This window comes from Peromyscus maniculatus, chromosome 22 (assembly GCF_049852395.1).
Source record: "Peromyscus maniculatus bairdii isolate BWxNUB_F1_BW_parent chromosome 22, HU_Pman_BW_mat_3.1, whole genome shotgun sequence".
NCBI classification, from domain to species: Eukaryota; Metazoa; Chordata; class Mammalia; order Rodentia; family Cricetidae; genus Peromyscus; species Peromyscus maniculatus.
In genome coordinates this window covers 31,978,774-31,997,947 of record NC_134873.1, presented here as the reverse complement: position 1 = coordinate 31,997,947, position 19,174 = coordinate 31,978,774, and the positions used below count along the sequence as shown (strand labels likewise).

At 50.5% G+C, this 19,174-nt stretch overlaps 1 protein-coding gene across 2 annotated transcripts in view; it reads left to right on the top strand.

Annotated features, from left to right (window-relative positions):
- Grhl1 (grainyhead like transcription factor 1) overlaps nt 1-19,174 on the top strand; it is a 46,178-nt gene that overhangs the window by 4,779 nt on the left and 22,225 nt on the right. For both annotated transcript variants that reach the window (XM_076559613.1, XM_076559614.1), the window contains 6 exons: nt 983-1,053; nt 4,202-4,604; nt 5,772-5,848; nt 7,494-7,650; nt 8,072-8,183; nt 9,381-9,475. In XM_076559613.1, the coding sequence (XP_076415728.1) occupies nt 983-1,053; nt 4,202-4,604; nt 5,772-5,848; nt 7,494-7,650; nt 8,072-8,183; nt 9,381-9,475 (915 nt within the window). The remainder of the gene's footprint in view (nt 1-982; nt 1,054-4,201; nt 4,605-5,771; nt 5,849-7,493; nt 7,651-8,071; nt 8,184-9,380; nt 9,476-19,174) is intronic.

Below are 19,174 nucleotides of genomic sequence, written 5' to 3'. Positions count from 1 at the left end.
ATCCGCTGTTATTGCTGAAGCACTAGCAATGCTTTAAAAACGGATTGCTAATCAATCAGACAACACTTAGTTTCATGTCGTGTGTGTGTGTGTGTGTGTGTGTGTGTGTGTGTGTGTGTGTGTGTACAGGGATGTATGCGGGGGGGATGTCTGCAAATGAGTGCGGGTGCCCACAGAGGCCAGAAGAGGGAGCTGGATCCCTTGAGGCTGGAGTTCTGGGGTGGCTGTGAATTGCCTGATGTGAGTGCTGGAACCCGAACTCCCGGGCAAGGGCTCTGCGCACTCTTAACCACGGAGCCATCTTGCCGGCCCCTTGTTTTGTTGTTAATGGTGAAATAGGAAAGAATTCTTGCACCGCAAATATCTCCCATATCTCACCCGCATATCAACAACATCTGTGTACCTGTTTGGGCCACATCTCAGGTGGGTTCATGTCCCAGTGTGCCCAGTGTCCTCTGTCTGCTTTTCGGCTTTGGGGCAAAGAAAAGAAGAGTTATAAAAGGAGAAGAACAGGGCTGGAGAGGTGGTTCAGTGGTTAGTAGCACTGGCTGCTCTTCCAGAGGACCTGGGTTCAGTTCCCAGCACCCACATGGTGGCTCACAGCCATCTCTAAGTCCAGTTCCAGGGCATCTGGTGCCCTCTTTTGACCATGGGCACCATTCACTCATTTGGTGCATGGACATAGGTACAGGCAAAACATTCATGCGCATAAAATAAAACACGTGTTTTAAAAATGTTTAAATAAAGAAGAAAGGCATCCTCACTCGCATGACAGACTGCGTTTGTGGCGCCCCAAGTCTGCTTGTCACCTCTTGCCGTGGTGACCAGGCTGGTAGCTCCTTTGGAGCAGATCGGTGCTCAGCAGACAATCAGGAGTCCAGTGAAGAAGGGAGCCTGCTGGGAAATCGAAGGTTGTTCCCTCAGGTGAAGGCTTCTCCCCTGCATGAGGACCAAATCCCTTTCATTGGTGTTAATGCTTCAGGTCCCCAGAGAGCGCCGGGCATCCGCAGCCAAGCCAGAGGGGGAGCACCAGGATCCAGAACACAGCAAACGGTAAGTACAGTAGCCCGTGTACGCAGGTGTACACCGTCAAGAGGTGGGGCGGCCCCACCAGGTAAAACCGGAAGGTTCTGGGGGAAGAGACGGTGGAGTGACCCGTCCTCTCGGAGTTCGAGCCTGTTGTGACCTTGCCTCCGTTACTCTGAGAAGTTACTGTTTATTTAGGCAGCGTTCCCTTTCCTAGAAAACATGAGCATCCTCTCCTCTCCCAGAGGGAGTTTTTAAAACCTGCAAGGTTTGTTCATCTGTGTTGAGACCCTCCACAGGGGGATGAGACGGGGAAGGGTCTAGACAAGCGCCTGGCTGTGGTGGCGCATACCTGTAGTCCCAGCACGTGGGAGGCCGAAGCAGGAGCCTCAGGAGTTCTAGCTAGCCTGGATCTTGGGAGAGCTTGCTTCAGACAAAGGCTTGGCCGGCAGCTCTGTGATGGCACACTTGCCTAGCGTGGGCAAGGTCCTGGGTTCAGTCCCCAGATCTGCAAAAGGAAAGAAAATGAAGCAAAACGAAACAAACAACCAGAAAGAGAAGTTACATACCAGTGACTCAGGAGTCGTCCTCTGAGTAAAACTCAGTGAATTGACATCCAAACTCCTCCTGAAGGCATTGTGGGTTAAGACTTTGGTAGATTCAGTACAACTCAGCCATATGACCATGAAACGTTTTTTAAAAGATACATGTTACACTTACTTATTTTGTTTGTGTGCATGCACATGTCTGTGTGCACCAAGGCGCACATGTGACAGTCAGAAGGTAGCTTCAGAGAAGTCCCTTCTTGCCGTCTGTGGCTTCCGGGTATTGAACTCAAGTCATTAGACTTTGTGGCAGGCACCTTTACCCACTGAACCATCTTGCCAGCCCTGAAAACAGCTTTTAAATCGACCCTTGTTTTATTAGTAATAAAAAATAAAACAGCTGGATAGGTAGCATATACCTGTAATCCCAGGTAGCCTGAAGCAGGAGTTCAAGGCCAGCCTGGGCCATGGTAGCCAGATCCCATCTTGCAGGGGGAGGGGACAGAAGCTGATTTAAGGAATCATGGTTCATATCCCACGCTCCTGACAATGATTTCTTTACTGTGGCTGTGGTTACAGGTGCAGACAGTTTTTGGAAGTGGGCATTTATTACTTGTAATTTGTTTCATAAATATTTTCCATATTGCTATTTAAAACGTATTATTTTGGAGAGCAGCTTATTTATAGATTTTATTTTTTACTCTTTATTATGAATCTTTTCGAGCTCAATAAAAGGAGAAATGGTAGAAGCCAGCATATATTCATTGCCAGCCTCAACAGCTCTAACGTTGAAGCTGTTCTTCTCTCTTCCTTAACGCTAGGATTAATTCATGTTTTGTTTGATATACTTTTGCTGAGTGTCTGGAAATGAACTCAGAATGCACTTAATTTTGCAGCCATGACTAGTCTTTTACTGTGACAAAGACACAGTAAAAACTTTTATTTTGAGACTGGGTCTCAAGTTGTCTGGGTTGGCCTGCAGCTTTCAATCCTCCTGCCTCTGCTTCCTGATATTTTCTTTAGGATCCGTCCTCAGGAGTGAGTTTACAGTTCAGAGATGGATAAAATCGCCTTGGTTTTGTTCCTTGACGTTTTCAGTTTGTAAGGTTTCAGGAGGCTTTAAAAATACCTTCACGGACGGGGGAAGCTTGGTGGAAGAACACTTGGCAAGCACATGCAGCGGGACTCTGGTTCTGTCCCCGGTACCGGGGGAGAAAGGCAGGGCAAACCAGTGATCAACTCCGCATTGGGGCCAGAGTGACAGCTCAGGGTAAAGGGCCTGCCAGCTGGAGTTCTGTCCTCGGAACCAGGGGAGAGGGGCGGAAGGAGAGAACGCTCCATAGCATTGACTTCTGATCTCAGCAGGCTGCCACGTACATATCACACACACACACACACACACACACACACACACACACACACACACACCCCTATACGTGCACACAGTGGTGTGCACACATATACACATACACACACATACATGAACACACACAGAGGTGTATACACACATATACACGTACATATACACATGTACATGTACACACATAAATACACATATACACACATATTCAAAAATGATTATTTTTAAAACTGAACATTCATATTACCTAAGTATTAAACCACGATTAACGTTGTGTAAAATATCTACTGATAAAGTATGATAATGACTTTTCCTTGGGAAAGCCAGATGGCATTGGTATTAGAAAGTGATGCTTGGCATTGCTCACTTGTGAGCATCTGTGTGTGGTGCTGTTTGCTGAGCTCCGTACTCAGCCCCCAAGTGAGAGGACAGACACCCACCATGCTGGCTAGGTTTTTGTCAACTCAACACAAACCTAGACAAACCTACCTGGGCCGAGGGAATCTCAACTGAGGGGTTGCTCCCAGCAGATTGGCCCGTGGGCCTGTCTATGGGGCATTTTCTTGATTGCTGATCGATCTCAGAGGGCTCAGCCCACTGTGGGCGGTGCCATCCCCAGGCAGGTGGACCTGCGTTATATAAGGAAGGCAGTGGGAGCAAGCCGGTAAGCAGTTCTTCTGTGGTCGCCTTGAGTTCCAGCCATGGCGTCCCTTGACGACGGACTGTGATCTGCAGGCCTTTCCTCCCCCAGGTGGCATTTGGTCACAGCGTTTTATCACAGAGACGCAAGCTAGGACGCATTGTTTTTACGCCTCACAGATGAGAATGGGAGTCCCGAGAGACAAAATAGCTTGCTCCAGCTGAGGCACAGTTTGGACCCAGTGGTCTCACTCTGGAATCTGCACTCACAGCTTCAGGTTTCTGATAAATATGAAGGTCTACGTTAGGATCACTGGGACTAGCATGTACTGGAGGAGCCCTCTGGGTCTCTCCAGAGCAAGTGTGCTCTTGCTGTGGGCTTTGCTTGACTGCCAGCTGTGGGGTCTTCACCGGGAATGGGCCCTTCCTCCAGCTCCTGGTTAGCTGGCGTCTGTCCCGTGTATAGCTACTGTGGGGAACCCAGGCCGTCAGAGTTGACGGGTTACCTGGAGCATGTGCTCAGTGTACAGGAAGCCCCGGTCGGAGCCCCAGCACCTGCTCCTTTCAAATCATCAAAGCCCTGTATCAGCACCAAGGTTGAAAACGTAACGGCCTTTCTCCTTTCTTGAAGAACCAGCATGCCGAATGTGCCGGAGCAGCCCCTCATTTCTGCTGGCGAAAACAGGGTGCAAGTGCTGAAGAACATGCCCTTCAACATTGTCCTCCCCCACGGCAACCAGCTGGGCGCCGATAAGAGAGGCCACCTGACGGCTCCTGATACAACAGTCACTGTCTCCATAGCAACCATGCCTCCCCACTCCATCAAGACCGAAATCCAGCCGCACGGCTTTGCCGTGGGGATCCCCCCATCCGTGTACCACCCTGAGCCCGCCGCCGCCGCCGCCGAGCGCGTGGTAGTGTTCGACCGCAGCCTCAGCACTGACCAGTTCAGCTCCGGCACTCAGCCTCCCAACGCTCAGCGGAGGACCCCAGACTCCACCTTCTCGGAGACCTTCAAGGAGGGCGTTCAGGAGGTACAAAAGACAAAAACATCTTCCTAAGACGGCAGCGTGTTTGTCTAAGTATTGGGTTCCACCTTTTCCTGGTTATGTAAGCTTGAAACTTAGCCCGGAATGAGTGGATCAGGAAGAAAAAGATTTTTTTTTTTTTTTTAAGAGAAAGGCCCGTAGGATAATTTGTAAGCTAAACCGACAAATCCAAAAATTATCATCAAGGGCACATGGGTAATCTTACCAGCAGCTGAGTTAACAATTATGGTTTCCGCTAAGAGGTTTGCTGGGGACAGAGAAAGGAAGCCTGTGTATAATCTCCCGACCACAAGTGTGTTCTCAGAGTGTTTCTCCAGCTTTCGTCCTAGACCCGAGAAAGCGCCCAAAGCCAGCCTCGTGTGGCAGCGCTGTCGCATCTTCTCTGGGTGCTGCTTGTTTTGTGGCATAGTCCAGGGTTGGAGGTAGTCATCAGGACACTCTATGAGTTCCAGAGAGTTGGAAGGGTCCGACCACGCAGACCTCGCTTGGGGAGAAGATGAGCTTGTAGGGTGTTGGAGGCGGGTCTTACGGCCCCTGAGGATCTTTTAGGTGTAGAAACTGACACTTTCCAGGAAAGGGGAGCAGACTTGCCCAGCCCTGGTGCACACTTGACTCCTGGCCCTTGTATTTTGGCTGCAGATTCTAGACTCTGAACATTTGATGTGTGGGAAAGATAAGGGACAGGGAAGAGTGGATCACAGGCACTTTGTGAAGTGTGTGTGTGTGTGTGTGTGTGTGTGTGTGTGTGTGTGTGTGTGTGTAGCTATTCACATGAGTGGTGGATAAAATTACATATTTACTTTTTATTATCTATATATGTATTGGTTTTTCAGAACAGGATTTGTCTGTGTAGCTCTGACTGTCCTGGAACTCTCTCTGTAGACCAGGCTGGCCTTGAACTCAGAGATCCACCTGCCTTTGCCTCCCAAATGCTGGGATTAAAGGTGTAAGACACACCACCAGACTGATATTTATTTTTTATGACTTTTCTTAATTTAAATTTTTTTTATAGATATAAAATTCTTATTTTGAAATGAGCCCCAAAAGGGTTGTGGGTTACCGTATGCCACACACTGTACCCATACCGGGCCTTGGTCATTAGTAACCATGATGATAGTTAAATGGTCGTGGCTCACTCCATTGATATTTCAGGTTTTCTTCCCCTCGGACCTCAGTCTTCGGATGCCGGGCATGAATTCAGAGGACTATGTGTTTGACAGTGTTTCTGGGTAATAGTTGTCTTTTTACTTGACGTTTGAGTTTTCAGCCTCTGTGGTCACTTCTCCTTCTGGTGCGTTGGTCCTGACAAACCCGAGGTGGCTTTGACCTGCTTTCGCCCTCCTCTGACTCTGCCAGCTGTGGCTTTACCTGGGGAAGGGAACTTTCCCTGTGGTGATTCGATGTGGGACTCTGGGTTTCACCTCCTTGGCTCCTGGTGTCGGTACTTTTTCCTTCCCTGGCTCCCTTCTGGGGTGTGGTGGGATGGAATCTCAGGGAGAGATGGGGATTAAGGTAGATCGCCGGGCCGTCTGTTCCCAAAACTGTGCATAGAGCTGACAGTTTAGGGGCAAGTTAAGTGGACAAAGGTCTTGATTATCCTTGTTAGTGATAAAATAAACAAACGTAACTTTCTCTTCTGACCTGACCACTTATTTTTAGCTTAGCAAAACTGTACCCTAGCCTGGGAATAGGAACACTTTCTAGGTTCATCAGAAGTATATCAACACCTCAAGATTGTTTTTAAAATTTAGGATTTTTTATTTTATGTGTCTAAGTGCATCATATTTTGCAGTTTAAAACAAAAAAAACAAGGGCATCGAGACAGCTCAGTGGGTAATGGCGCTGGCCACCGAGCCTGATGATCTTGGTTCAGTCCCTGGAGGCAGCAGGGTGGGAGTAGGGGACCTCCTCCAGGGTGTCCTCTGACCTCCCACACACACTAAACAGATAGACAGACAGACAAACTTGCAGGATTTAGACTTCCTCTATAAGCATGTCCCAAGGTGTAAGGATCACAAGCTCACAAACATTAGGTGTGGGGTAGAGCTGTCACATGTCAGATGGTGAACACTTCAGGCTCTGTCAGCTAGATCGCCTCTCTAGTTCTGTGACTAGCCGGCTTTGCCGTCACAGTGAACAGGGGTCTGCAGATAAGGCATAGGCGAGTGGTATGGCTGTGTTCTAATAAAACTTTATTTAACAAGTTTTGTACTTGGCTGACATCTGGTCTAGGAAGGTTCTGAGTGGTTGTGTAAATTAGCAGGAGACATAGGCAGTCATGGAGTGCCAGTCTAGAGACAACTTGCAGACGGAAGCTACAGGAGAGTGCTAGCAGGCAATTGACAGAGTGCTGTGCTCCCAAATGACCGGGTGCTGGGCTCCCAAAAGACCAAGTATTTTGTTCCAAAAACGCCCGAGTGTCGTGCTCCCAAATGGCTGCGAGTGTCCTGCTCTCAGCCCATTTACAACCTTTGTTCCATAAAGACCAGATTGGCAGCCAGCCCCGGGAGGTTCCCGCCACCTCCTGTCCAGTTCCTGATGCCATTTGTAGCCCAAGCATCCAAATGTCTAGTTGTTGACATTACATCATTACATAGAACTTGTAATCGGTATTTCGTAGCCACTGTCTGAGACTTTCTGGTCACCAATGGTCACTAAGCCTTGTGTTTGGATCCTGTTTATCAAGAAAGGAGACATGTGCTGCTTCTGACATGGTGTGGTCTGCTGGATGATGGCTGATGGTCTTCTGTCTCAGTAACCCCCCTGACACACACACACACATACACCACATCACACTGAAGCACTTCAGGACTAAGGTGTACCAGAAGTTTCCAAGAGACTGGCCTGGAAACCTGTTGCTTCTTTGTCCTGTAGGAACAACTTTGAGTATACCCTAGAAGCCTCCAAGTCGCTTCGACAGAAGCAAGGGGACAGCACTATGACTTACCTGAACAAAGGCCAGTTCTATCCAGTCACCTTAAAGGAAGTGAGCAGCAATGAAGGGGTCCACCACCCGATCAGCAAAGTTCGAGTAAGTTCTGTACCTGATACTGCTCTCTGAGAAGCTTCTGTCAGGGACCCTCGTTCCTAATACTTCCAGGTTCTTGAAACTGAATATAGGCCTGAAAGTGCCAGGGATTGTGTTTAAGGATTAATTTACCTTTATTCCTATGTCTCGGTGAGTGTTTGCACATGATAGAGATGCCCTTGGAGGCATCGGCTCCCTTGGAACTGGAGTTACAGGCTGTTGTAAGAGGCCCAGAACAGAACTCAGTGCCGGGAACAGAACTCAGGTCCTCTGGGAGAGCAGCAAGTGTCAGAACTACTGGCCTGTCTCCCTAGTCCCCCACGGTGTTGCTTTAAGTCTGAACCGTACGATCTGGTAACAAAGACTTCCCCGGAAGCTGCTCACCCCTCGGTTTCCTCACGCTGTGCTGCGTTCTCGTTCCCAGAGCGTGATCATGGTGGTTTTCGCCGAGGACAAAAGCAGGGAAGACCAGCTGAGACACTGGAAGTACTGGCACTCCCGCCAGCACACGGCCAAGCAGAGGTGCATTGACATTGGTGAGTGGCCGGAACCCACCCTTGCTCTCCGAGGCTCGGTGCCCGGCCTCCCAAACCCAGTTAGTCTTGGCATTGATGAACTTCCTGCCGAAAGCATTTGAATTCTGATGCCAGCCGCAGATGTGTTCCAGGCAGTGTCCCGCACCTCCTGGAATCAGGGCTCTGTCCTCACTTCCTTCTCGGGGCCTGTGCCCAGGCAGTGGTTTGCCGTGTGACTCTGGAGCCAGGAACCTTAGCCAGCCAACGTAGGAGTGTCCCACTTTCAGCCTGTGGTTCCTCTTACCCCTTCTCTGCTGTGTGTGCCGGGCATGGAGCCTGGGATGGCACACCTGCTAGGCGAGCACTCGACCATCGAGACACACCTCCCCGTCTGCACATTTTGGGGGGTGGTAATGTCGTCTTTAGGAGATGCTTGGTTCTCTTTAGAGATGATGATAAAAAAGAGATTTCCGAATGTGCAAAAGGAAAACCACTTCTCCAGCTACGCCCTGAGCTAGGTTGCTGATCTCACTGGTGGTCTGTAATAATCCAGTGGTGGATGCCCAGGGTTCAGCTCCACAAAGCCTCTGTTCCCTTCCGGTTTCCAGTCTTACACAACGCCATCATCTACCCACAGGTGGCCATCCATCTGGGGCTCCTGTTTCTCTGTCTTCTGAAATTCTCAGGCTCTCTTTTCTGTAAGAATCAGAAGAGCCAGAGTTCTCTCTTTGTTGGGACAAGGTCTTTCAATCTAGCTCAGGCTGGTCTCAAACTCTGCATATCCCAGGTTGCCCTTGAATTCACACCAAAATCCTCCTGCTTCGGCCTCCCAGTTTCTGGGATTATAGGCATGTGCCTCTACACCCAGCTTAGAAGATCTGAGTTCTAATCTTGCTTCCAGAGATCAGTTTTGGAGTTTTGGGATCTTAAGACCATGCTTAAACTTTTTAGACTTAAACTTCCTAATTTTGACCCAATGATAATGGAATTAACTATATCTAAGCTTGCCTGTATTAAAAAAAAAAAAAAAAAAAAAAAAAAAAGAGCCCTGGGATTATTTTTTCCTCCTTTATTTTAGAATTTCTTTCAACCCAACAAAATGCTTATTTAAATTGTCCGGAGGATAATGCAGAAAACTGAGTATTTCTTTGCTTGCTATGATCTCACATTGAAACTAACAGTTGTGACTTTCTTTTTCTCGTCCAATGCTTCTTGTAGCCGACTACAAAGAAAGCTTCAATACTATCAGCAACATTGAAGAGATCGCTTACAATGCCATTTCCTTCACCTGGGACATCAACGACGAAGCGAAGGTATTTCATAACGTCCAGGGTGTGTCCCTGCCAGCTGTTTGAAAAGTGGGAGGAGCTTCCCGATTTCACAGCTGATCTGCTTTGCAGTTTTTCGCTTGTCCCCTCCTAGAGGTTATGAAACTGTCCTTACAGTTCCCACCCTCCTCCGAAGCAGCATTTTTTTCTTCCCGTCCCTCAGCGCAGAGTCCAGGCTGTGACGCCTCCAGGCTGGGCTGTCGTCACCTGCCAGGGCCTCCTGTCCGACCCCCGGGTCCATCCAGGCCCTCTTCCCTTGGCTTCACTTCCTCATTTGCGGAGTAGCATTCATACTCCGCCCTCCCCCCACTCCGTGATGTAAGGATTAGTGCGGCCGCGTCCCGGCAGCCAGGTGGGGTTCCTGCAGAAAGGGTAAATCCAAGTTAGCCTCAGTGCCCATTTCCCACCGTTTGCAGACTTAACCTCGGGAGAGTCTTCCACCTCCTGCGTTGACAGTGCACAGTTGCCTCCATTCAGAGGGTCACTTGGATGATTTTCTGGGACTTTTCAGGGCATTCTTGGAGACATAGTCTTAAGTTGTGTCTCCCTTCCCATGACAGCCTCTCCATTCTCTTCATTAAACTTACTGGAGTTTTGCTGGGCAGTGGTGGCGCACACCGTTACTAATCAGAGGCAGAGGCAGGCGGATCTCTGAATTCCAGGCCAGCCTGGTCTACAGAGCGAGCTCCAGGACAGCCAGGGCTACACAGAGAAACCCTGTCTCAAGAAAAACAAAGAGAAAAAATATCGAATGAGTTCTGGCATGTCGTTACTTTAGAAATCAGAGCCCCAGAAGCTCTTGGGTACGGGGAAGGGCCATCGCAAGCTTTTGTTGTAAGATTAGTGATGCTTTCCTTTATTCAGGGTTCCCACGCACAGTCTGATCACCTTCCTGCCCTTTCCACCCTCTCCTTTCCATTCTTCCATTTATTCAGGAAGAATTTTGGTCTCTATTGAGAGTGTAGGCCTTATAAAGCATGAGATCCCCAGCATCTCATGCCTGCTCTCCCTAAAATAAAAAAAAGTCTTTTAATTCATGGGACAAGACACTACATTAGAAGCTTATGGTTATCAGGGCTCGCTTCAATTTCTGTTGCTTAAAATTGCTTTTAAAAATCAAATACTGTGGCCGGGTGTGGTGGTACACGCCTTTACTCCTAGCACTCAGGCGGCAGAGGCAGGTGGAGTTCTGTGAGTTCCAAGCCAGCCTCTTCTACATAGTGAGTTCCAGGTCAGAGCCAGAACTCCATAACTGAGAACCTGTTTCCAAAAAGAAAGAAAGAAAGAGAGAGAGAGAGAGAGAGAGAGAGAGAGAAAGAAAGAAAGAAAGAAAGAAAGAAAGAAAGAAAGAAAGAAAGAAAGAAAGAAAGAAAGAAAGAAAGAAAAGAAATCAAATGATGAGGTTCTCGGGAGTCACATGCAGTTAGTTCTCCTGTCCCATGTGTCATGGTGGTTGTATCTAAGGCAAAGGACGACCTTCCACTGGGTGAGACAGTCTGCAGGAAGCTCTGGGGGCCGCGACAGTCTCCCCTGCCAGCCCCCACCGCTCCATCCAGATGTCAGCTGGCTGCCCCTCCAGAGCTGGTGCTGGATTCCGTTTTAGAGGGGCTTATGAGGGAGGCACGCCACTTTGCATGTTTGTCTCAGTTATTTTGAAACTTAACACTGCGATAGGACTTAGCGTGCGGCTTCTAAGAAGCCAGGTAAGAGGAGCTGGCCATGCCCTCTGGGCGCTTCTGGTCTCCTGAGAAGTGTTTCCTGCTTCACTGGGAACCCTCGGAGCCGCAGCAAGGAAGCACTGTACCGAGTTCTCTAGTCTGACTTACTGTGACCTACGCCAGTCTCTAGCTGGGGGAGGGGTGGGTGTTTCGTTTGTTTGTTTGTTTTTTGCACCTTTGCCACCATTGGAAAAGCAAAAGGCTGATGAGGCTGGTTCTGCCGTCTGTTGGGTGTGGCCGGCGTTAATAAGCACTTGTCAGGGCCTCGGAGATCTGGGCTGGAAGGACCTGCGTATGGGCAGGGTGTGTCACTGGAGGGTGGGAATAAGGAAGGCTGAGGAAACAGGGGCGGCAGGCTGTGTGCTGAAGGCTGACGGGGACCTGCCCCAGACAGAACTGCTCCCCGTGCTCCCACCGATGCAGAGGCAGAGCGGGCTCCCTCCTCTTACCCACTCAGAGTCTGCCCACAGCCCTCTCCTACTCCCGGGACATGGTGGTGTGCCATTCCTTAATGAGGCTTCTCCCTTTTGAAGCTGATACCAGACATCAGTTTCAAGCGCGTGCTGGAATCCAGCAAGTCGATTCTTTGCTCTCCCCAGCCAAGTCCATGCTTCTGTTTTCATACTTAAAGTAATTAATGCCTCGAGGTGGCTAGAGTGAGTAGGTGTGCGTGCAGAATCCTGTAGAGTCGGGGTGTTTTGTTTACTTACTTTATGAAAGTATCTACCTTCTTAAATGGCTCCCTTTCTTGTTCTCACTTAGATATGTTCGTTTGTAATTAATTCATTGTTTTCTTAGCAGTGCTGAGAAATAAACCCAGGGCTTCAGGCTTGCTAGGCAAGTGCTCTACCCGTGAGCCACACTGCAGCCCAGTATATGTTAATTCCTGATTGTCTCGCACAAAACGTCCAGGTTGGTGGGAGATGTATGGCATTCCTTTGCTCTGACTTCTAATGGTAACATCCACTCTCTGGCATGCCAGCATGAGTTGATCCAGGATTCTGACCAGGGTCTTTCTCTGAGTCCTACCTGTTCGTGGGCTTCTGCCTCTTAATTGGATGTCATTGTTTTGAGAACACACAAAGGTAAATCATGAATGTCTTGACTCGTGTGCTACTTGGGAAAACACTGCTCCAGCCTGGACTCAACTCATAGTGTACCTGTGCACAGGCAGTTCATGGATGTAAGCAGGAACCCGCTGGTGCCACAGAAGTGTTAAGGGAAAAGCCATTTGTTTTTAAAGCAGAGGCAGAAAGGGAAGCTGCTTTGAAAACTAGGAATGTCTGGGTGTGGTGGCACACGCCTTTTATCCCAGCATTTAGGAGGCTGAGACAGGCAAACCTCTGCATTTGAAGCCAGACAGGTCTACATGGCGACTCCAGGGCCAGCCAGGGCTGCATAGTGAAAGACGTTCATTGGCAGCTGGATGCCCTTCTAAAGACTTAGAAGTTGACGGACAGGTTACAGTTCCTCTAGGCAGTGGCTCCGATTTCTTCCCTAGCACTTGTGGCCAAGCTGGGCTACTGGACACCATTCAGTGGGAAGCAGGAGCGTCTGCATTTGGACCTTCAAAGACTGGCAAGGTGCTCAAGTGTAGGATTCGTAGGGAAAGACATGAGGGCCAGAGAAGAAAGAAGAGGAGGTGAGGAGCTGGCGTACAGCAGAGCGGGCACGTGCTCAGCTGCGTGGGCACCCCCTTGAGCTAGCGGGTCCCTTCCACCCTGCAGGAGCCAGGCTTGGTCCATCTAGCGGCTGATGCTCCAGCAAGGCTAGCCGCAGACTCCTGCCTCCAGGTCTGGGGTTCCAGACGGTACCACTGTAACCGCAGCTCACCTAGGTCACACATTAAATAGACTCTTGAGGAGCAGCCCAAGACCTTCAGTGTGGCATCACCACGTCAAGGGAAAATGTGTGCGTTACTTCACACATGAAGTTTGGAGATGAAAGTCTCAGTCAGGGTCTCTACAATAGTCCTAGGAAGAGGGAAGGATTGTGGGTCTGCTGGAGCTCCTGGCCTGAGTCTGCTCTTATCTGGCGTGGGTCATAAACCTTAAGTGTTTACAGCAGCGCCGAGATTTGGTTAGTGATAGAAAGAGGAAGCCCAGGGGTCTAAAATAAATAGTGGGAAGAGAAGTGAGAGGGAGAACTAAGTCCTGTGTGTAACTGTCCCTCACAGGCTGGGCTGTCCCTCACAGGCTGGGCTGTCCCTCACAGGCTGGGCTGTCACTCAGACTGTGCTGGGCTGTCCCTCACAGGCTGTGCTGTACTGGGGTACCTTGCCATGTTCACACTCCACCCAGCACCATGTAGCAGCGCTTAACCCTTTCAGGACAGCATTGCGGACTCACTAATAGAAATGACTCTAGAAAACACTTGGGTGACAGTCAACTGCAGAGGAGTGGAGATTATAAACCGAAAAGCACCCGGTCCTGGACAGCAGCACCAGGGAAGGTCATCTAGCGGCGGCGGCCTAGGCGTGGCTCTGGTCACAACCAAGTAGCCAGAAGGGCAAAGAAGATGGCGGTGGTTCAGGGCACAGCTCCGGCTCTCTTTGCTGTTTGCTCTTTGTGAATATTAAACTATTAAGGATGTGATAGGCTCCGGGGATACAGAACCTCTAACCAGTGAGTTTGCCTCGTGCTGATCTAAAGCCTTTAAGGTAGATTGTGTTGTGACTACATTCACATGGCCCACTCAGAACTACCGGTACCCAAGAGTTCCATGTGAGGTGTTGTGGGCCAGGCCCCCGGGGTGGGTGATAGCAGGAGCTTTTCGAGTTGTGCCTCCCGAGGCTTGAGGCTGCCCGGGCTCGGGGTCTTTGCCCACCACTCTGCCTGCCGCAAGCCCCCCGGTGTGATTTGTGAGTTGCCATCCGGGCTCTTTCAGAAGGAGGCTGATTAGTCTCAGTATGTGACCAGGCTGCTCACTGACCAATGGGACTGCAACTTTCCATGCTGGGACCCGTCCGTGGGTGTGACGGGTCAGTTGCAACACACTTCGTCTCTCCCTGGTTAGCTCCCTCCCGTTTCTTGCCTTCCGCGCAGGGCACAGGCTGAGGGGTTAGGGCAGGGGCGAGGGCGGTCAGAGGCGCAGCCTCCTGTCCCTGGAAAAGCTGTGGGGTCGGACCATATGCTTTCACAGCCCGCTGGAGCCACCTGCTCTGAGAAGGTACTCGCAGGACTCCGGGCGGTTGTCCTGGAACACAAGTGTTCTGTCATGGAAAGGCTCATGTTACAAAATAAAGAGGATTAAAACGACTTGACGCCTACCTTGAGGTCCCATAAGCTTTACCATGAGGGCTCTTGTGTTTAGGTGGAGTGACGTCTTTCATTTGGTCTCCTGGTCTCGGGCAAGAGCCAGTGGAGTTCCCGGGGAGGGACCATCAAGGCTGGAGGCCGTGGAAGGGGTGTGGTTACTCGGGTAACTTGAACTTGGGATGTTTTGTGTGTGCTTGTGGGGTGCTCGGCTTCTGAGTTTAATGTCAGTTTGTTGTGTTGTCTGAGCATAATGTTTGGAATTCATTGTGAGAGTGTGTGTGTGTTTTTTTTTTAATGTGTTTAGACTGATCACACTTGCATTTAAAGGGATTCCATTCTAGTGAAGCATCAATCGGGCGATATTAAAATAAGGCGGTGCCATGTTTGGTTGCATTAAGCTGGGACAGGTTTGGTTTGTTTTACAACTTTAAATTTCCAGTGTGAATGGGAGGGCAGGAGGGACGAGAGAAATGAGTCACATATTATGCTTGTAATTGCAATGATGGGCAGGGGACTTAAAGTGTATACTTGCCGGGCTGCTTAAGTGGGAACACATCAGGAAACACTGTTACTTTTCGAAGAAAGGACATGGGCCAGCAGGGTGCCTTAGCTGGGAAACAGCAATCCCAGTTCAGCGCCCGGGATCCACATGGCGTAAGGAGAAAACAGACCCCACACTTTCTCCTGACCTCCACATCCCCACACACATATCCTAAATGATAAATATCCTTAGAATTACAGCGAGGAAGCGACATTCAGAGCCCAGGCAGACCATGGGTTATCTATACACAGACACCTAGCCTTCCACCCCCAGGGACACCAGAGGTGGCCACCTGCTTGATGTTCATTGGACTGCAAAGATTTTCTCTTGTGTAGTTGAAAACACGTTTAGGGTTGAGGGGGTGGGTTAATGGGTAAAGAGCTTGAGGACCTGAATTCAAGTGCCTGGCTGAAGCCGGAGTGCTTGTGCACATCTGTCCAGTTGTTGTGGACGGCAAAGACGGGATTGCTAGGGTTTGCTGGTTTCTGGGCTAGCTCCGGCCGGTTCCGAGAGAGACCCTGTCTCAAGGGACTAAGACAGAGTGTTTGTTGACAGAGCAGAAATAGTTCATCCTTCTCTGGCCTCTGGGTGTGCCCACCACACCCACACCCATTAAGTAAATAAATAAAGATAAAACGCTCATTAAAGTAAAAATGTTAAAAACATCCACCGACGAGAGCGCGACATGCCTTCATACAGTGAGGCGTCTGAGAGCGGATCTGTATTAAAAACACCAGGATCATTTCCTTGAGGCCGCTGCTCTGGGTACCACGGCAGGGATGACTTCTCTCCGAGGCTCTTCCTTTACAAGCTGGGTCCGTGGGGGCTTCGCTGCACCATTGTGCCCGCCCGTGCGGGTGTCCACCGCAGTGTCCAAGCCAGAGGTTCTGTTAGTTGTGAACTGAAACACCCCAAGTCGTGGCGGGACTTTAGAACCCACGGTAACAATATGAGCATTTATTCAGCGTGTGCCTGAGGGTGAGGGCCGGCCCAAGGTGTCTCTGCCGCGGAGACACTTGGCAGCTAAGAGAGCCTCCGTTTGGTAGTGAGACCTGTAGCCTGTGGAACGGGTTTCAGGCAGCCCTGTCCATTTAGACACCATTGGTGCTGTCGCTGGAGTTGCGTGTTTTCTTTGGGGGGGGGGGTGGAGTGGATTTTTGCCCTTCCCCCCGCCCCGCCACTCTGAGGAGACAATGAGCGCCTCTGTGGAGACTTTGACAGCTTGTCAACCTAACCTGCCATCTCGTGTTTCTTCCTGGAAATCCCATCTGTGGCTCTCTGTCCTTTGAGGCGGGTTCGCCACTCATGTGTTTTGCTTTGTTTTTCATTTATTTATTTATTTATTTATTGTAGATTTGCCACTTTTAAACCCAAATCAGAACAGCCGTGGCTCTAACCTGACGGTGTAGAGATTTGGAGGCGTCGGGGGCCCTGGAGTCAGGGGTTCTTGTGACCAGCAGCCTTTCCCGCAGCAGGTCCCCCGGCCCCTGTGCCGGAATCCACAGACTCGGCGCCTTTAGCTTCTCCAACACTGGGCTGACAGTCACTTGCCTGCCTTCAGCCCCCTTTGTGCCCGCTGTGCCCGCTCGCCTGTCCGGCTGTGAGCTCTGGGGGTGGGATGTGGTCTGTGTTTGCCGGGGTCACGCCCCCATACAGTGAGCGCTGCATGTTTCAGGGCAGGCAACTCTGCCCGTTCGGGACACGTCTGCCAAGTGTCCTTAGGTCCAGCAGGTCTCGCACAGGGAACACAGAGGGAAGGGGGCGGGCTGGTCCCTCTGAGTGTCTTCTCCTCCGCGCCTGTCTTTTTATCTCGGTGACTTTTCCCCTGGCTCTCTGCACGGCACAGAAACCGAGACACTGTGTGGGCGGTGTGGGAAGCGGCCTGTGGCAACAGCCTTGCTGACTCGGAGCCTGTTTTCACCTCCAGGGAACGCCCCTCCTGGCCGTGGGAAGACTGCGACTCAGTCCTTTTTCTCCTCCCACGGCCCTGCCCGCCCCACCCCTGCCCGCCCGCTGGTCTCTTTTCTCTCGATGGTCATTTGATCGGCTGAGAAGCCACCGCCGAAGGGTTCAGCTGTGCCCTCGCAGCCCTCTGAGCCGCTGGGCAGTTCGCGGTGACAGTGGCCTTGCAGTCCTGGTGTAGTTAGGCCATGCCGCCGCCCCCCCCCCCCCCCGACAGAGCAGGGACAGGTGGGACGCACCCTGGATTATCTGGCGCATCAGTAGTGGAACTGGATGCGGCTGAGTGGGTGACTCAGTCCCGATACCGTCTCAGCGCCACACACTCATTAACTGCACGTGGCCTGGGCAGCCAGGGCAGGGAGGAGGCAGAGCCCGGGGGAGGCGGGTCTGTTTGTTTGTTCTGCTCAGGGTCGGGGGAGGAGGGCAGCGTAAAGCCCAATAAATGTTCCCTGCTAATTAGACCGCGCCAAGAACTGGGTCGAGACTCATAGTTTAAGGTCTTGCCTACCCTATCAGCTTCGATCCAGGTCCTCAACGTCCTTGAAATGCACTAGGAAAATGGTGATTTTACTCTCTTTAAGTAGTGCTATTGGAAATGAGGGGGAATTATTTTCATTTCAGCTGTTGGCCAGTTTCTCCCCGTGAAGAGCTGCTTAGATCTTTCCACTGATTTGGATAAGTAAATTTGAACTTATCCTACAGTTTCTACTTCCTTTTAGAAGATAGATTACATTCTAGAAAGGATCTTATAGTAGATATTCTCTGTATTTGACTGAGTTGAGTTTTGATATAAAAAATGAGTTAGATTCCCAAGGCCACTGGGACTGTATCCAAGATGGCTGTCTCTGTGTCTCCCGGAGCCGGAGCCTTCAGCTAAGTCCTGTGACTTATTTGCAACAAGTAGGAAGCTTGGCAGAGAGCAGCTGTTTGGTTTGAAATACAGAGACCTTTAACTTCATGCCTCATGATCAAGGTGACCTTCCGCTCCGTGTTCTGTCTGGCTGTCCGTTTTCCCCACCTTCCCACGTCTCCAGTTTTCCATTGGTGTCTCTCCATGAGTGGCCAGGGAAGGCATTGGTTCTGGAGTCCCGAGAGCTGGTCCTACCAGGGCTTTGCCATCCTAACCCTGAACCTCACAGCTTGGCCCTGTCTGTCTCTAGTGAAGTTTCTGAGAACCAGAGATCATGGGTAGTGTGGCGTCTGTGAGGAGGATCAGTGCATACGGAGAATGTCCAGCTGTCTCCAGTCACCATGGTAACCTTACCAAAGCATCTTCCCCAGCTGAACCCACCTGCTTTTTCCTTTCCCCTCCATCGGGGCTTTGCTTGTGATGTGCACAGGGCAGTTAGACCTTTATAACCGAATCTTAATGCGCAGGTCACAAGTGAACCAGGAGCTCTCAGCTCCGAAACCAGGCCCTTCCCACAAGTCAGTCTGCAGTGTAAGAGCAACATGCCACTGGTTCACCCTTGAACGTTTCTGGACAAGTCTGACTCACTTCTAACATCCTTCCAGGGAGTGCTACACACAGAACCAATGCTTTGCTACTAGGGCAGAAAAACTGGCTTGAGAAGACACTTGGCAGAAAGCTGGCTTCCCTAACTGATCAGCCAGCCAGCCAATCACCTGAGCAGCTCTGGGAGGGGACAGGCATGATTGGAGCAGGCAGCCTGGCCTGAGGCATTCTCCAGACGAGGATGCTCGGCATTAGTAAAGCCAAAACTCCGCTCTTGGGTCTGTCATCACCAAGGCAAAAGCACCATGTCCTTAGGGGTTCCAGGGAAGCCGAATTTTCAGCCAGGGATTTGTCAGCCGCTGGATATTTTGCCTGTTTGCATTGGGCCATTCTCTTTACCCCTCTGAGTAGCTGCTGTGAGTTTAGGTGGGAAAGAGGCAGCTGAGACAGCCTAGTCTGAAGAGGGAGCTGACATGTGAGGATGTAGCATTGCCTGGGAAGCAATGGCGGACTTGTGCTCTGTGGCTCCAAGGTCACGCTGGAGCCTAGGAGAGCTGTAGTCCTTACCCATCTAGAGCTGCACTGTGCAGCTATGGGGGGTGGGGTAATGTAATTATCGTCTCAGTTAGGGCTTCTGTGCTGTGAGGAAACTCCGTGACCAAATGCACTGTGGGGAGGGTTTATTGGGCTTACACTTCCACATCACAGTCCATCACTGAAGGAAGTCGGAACAGGAACTCAAGCTGGGCA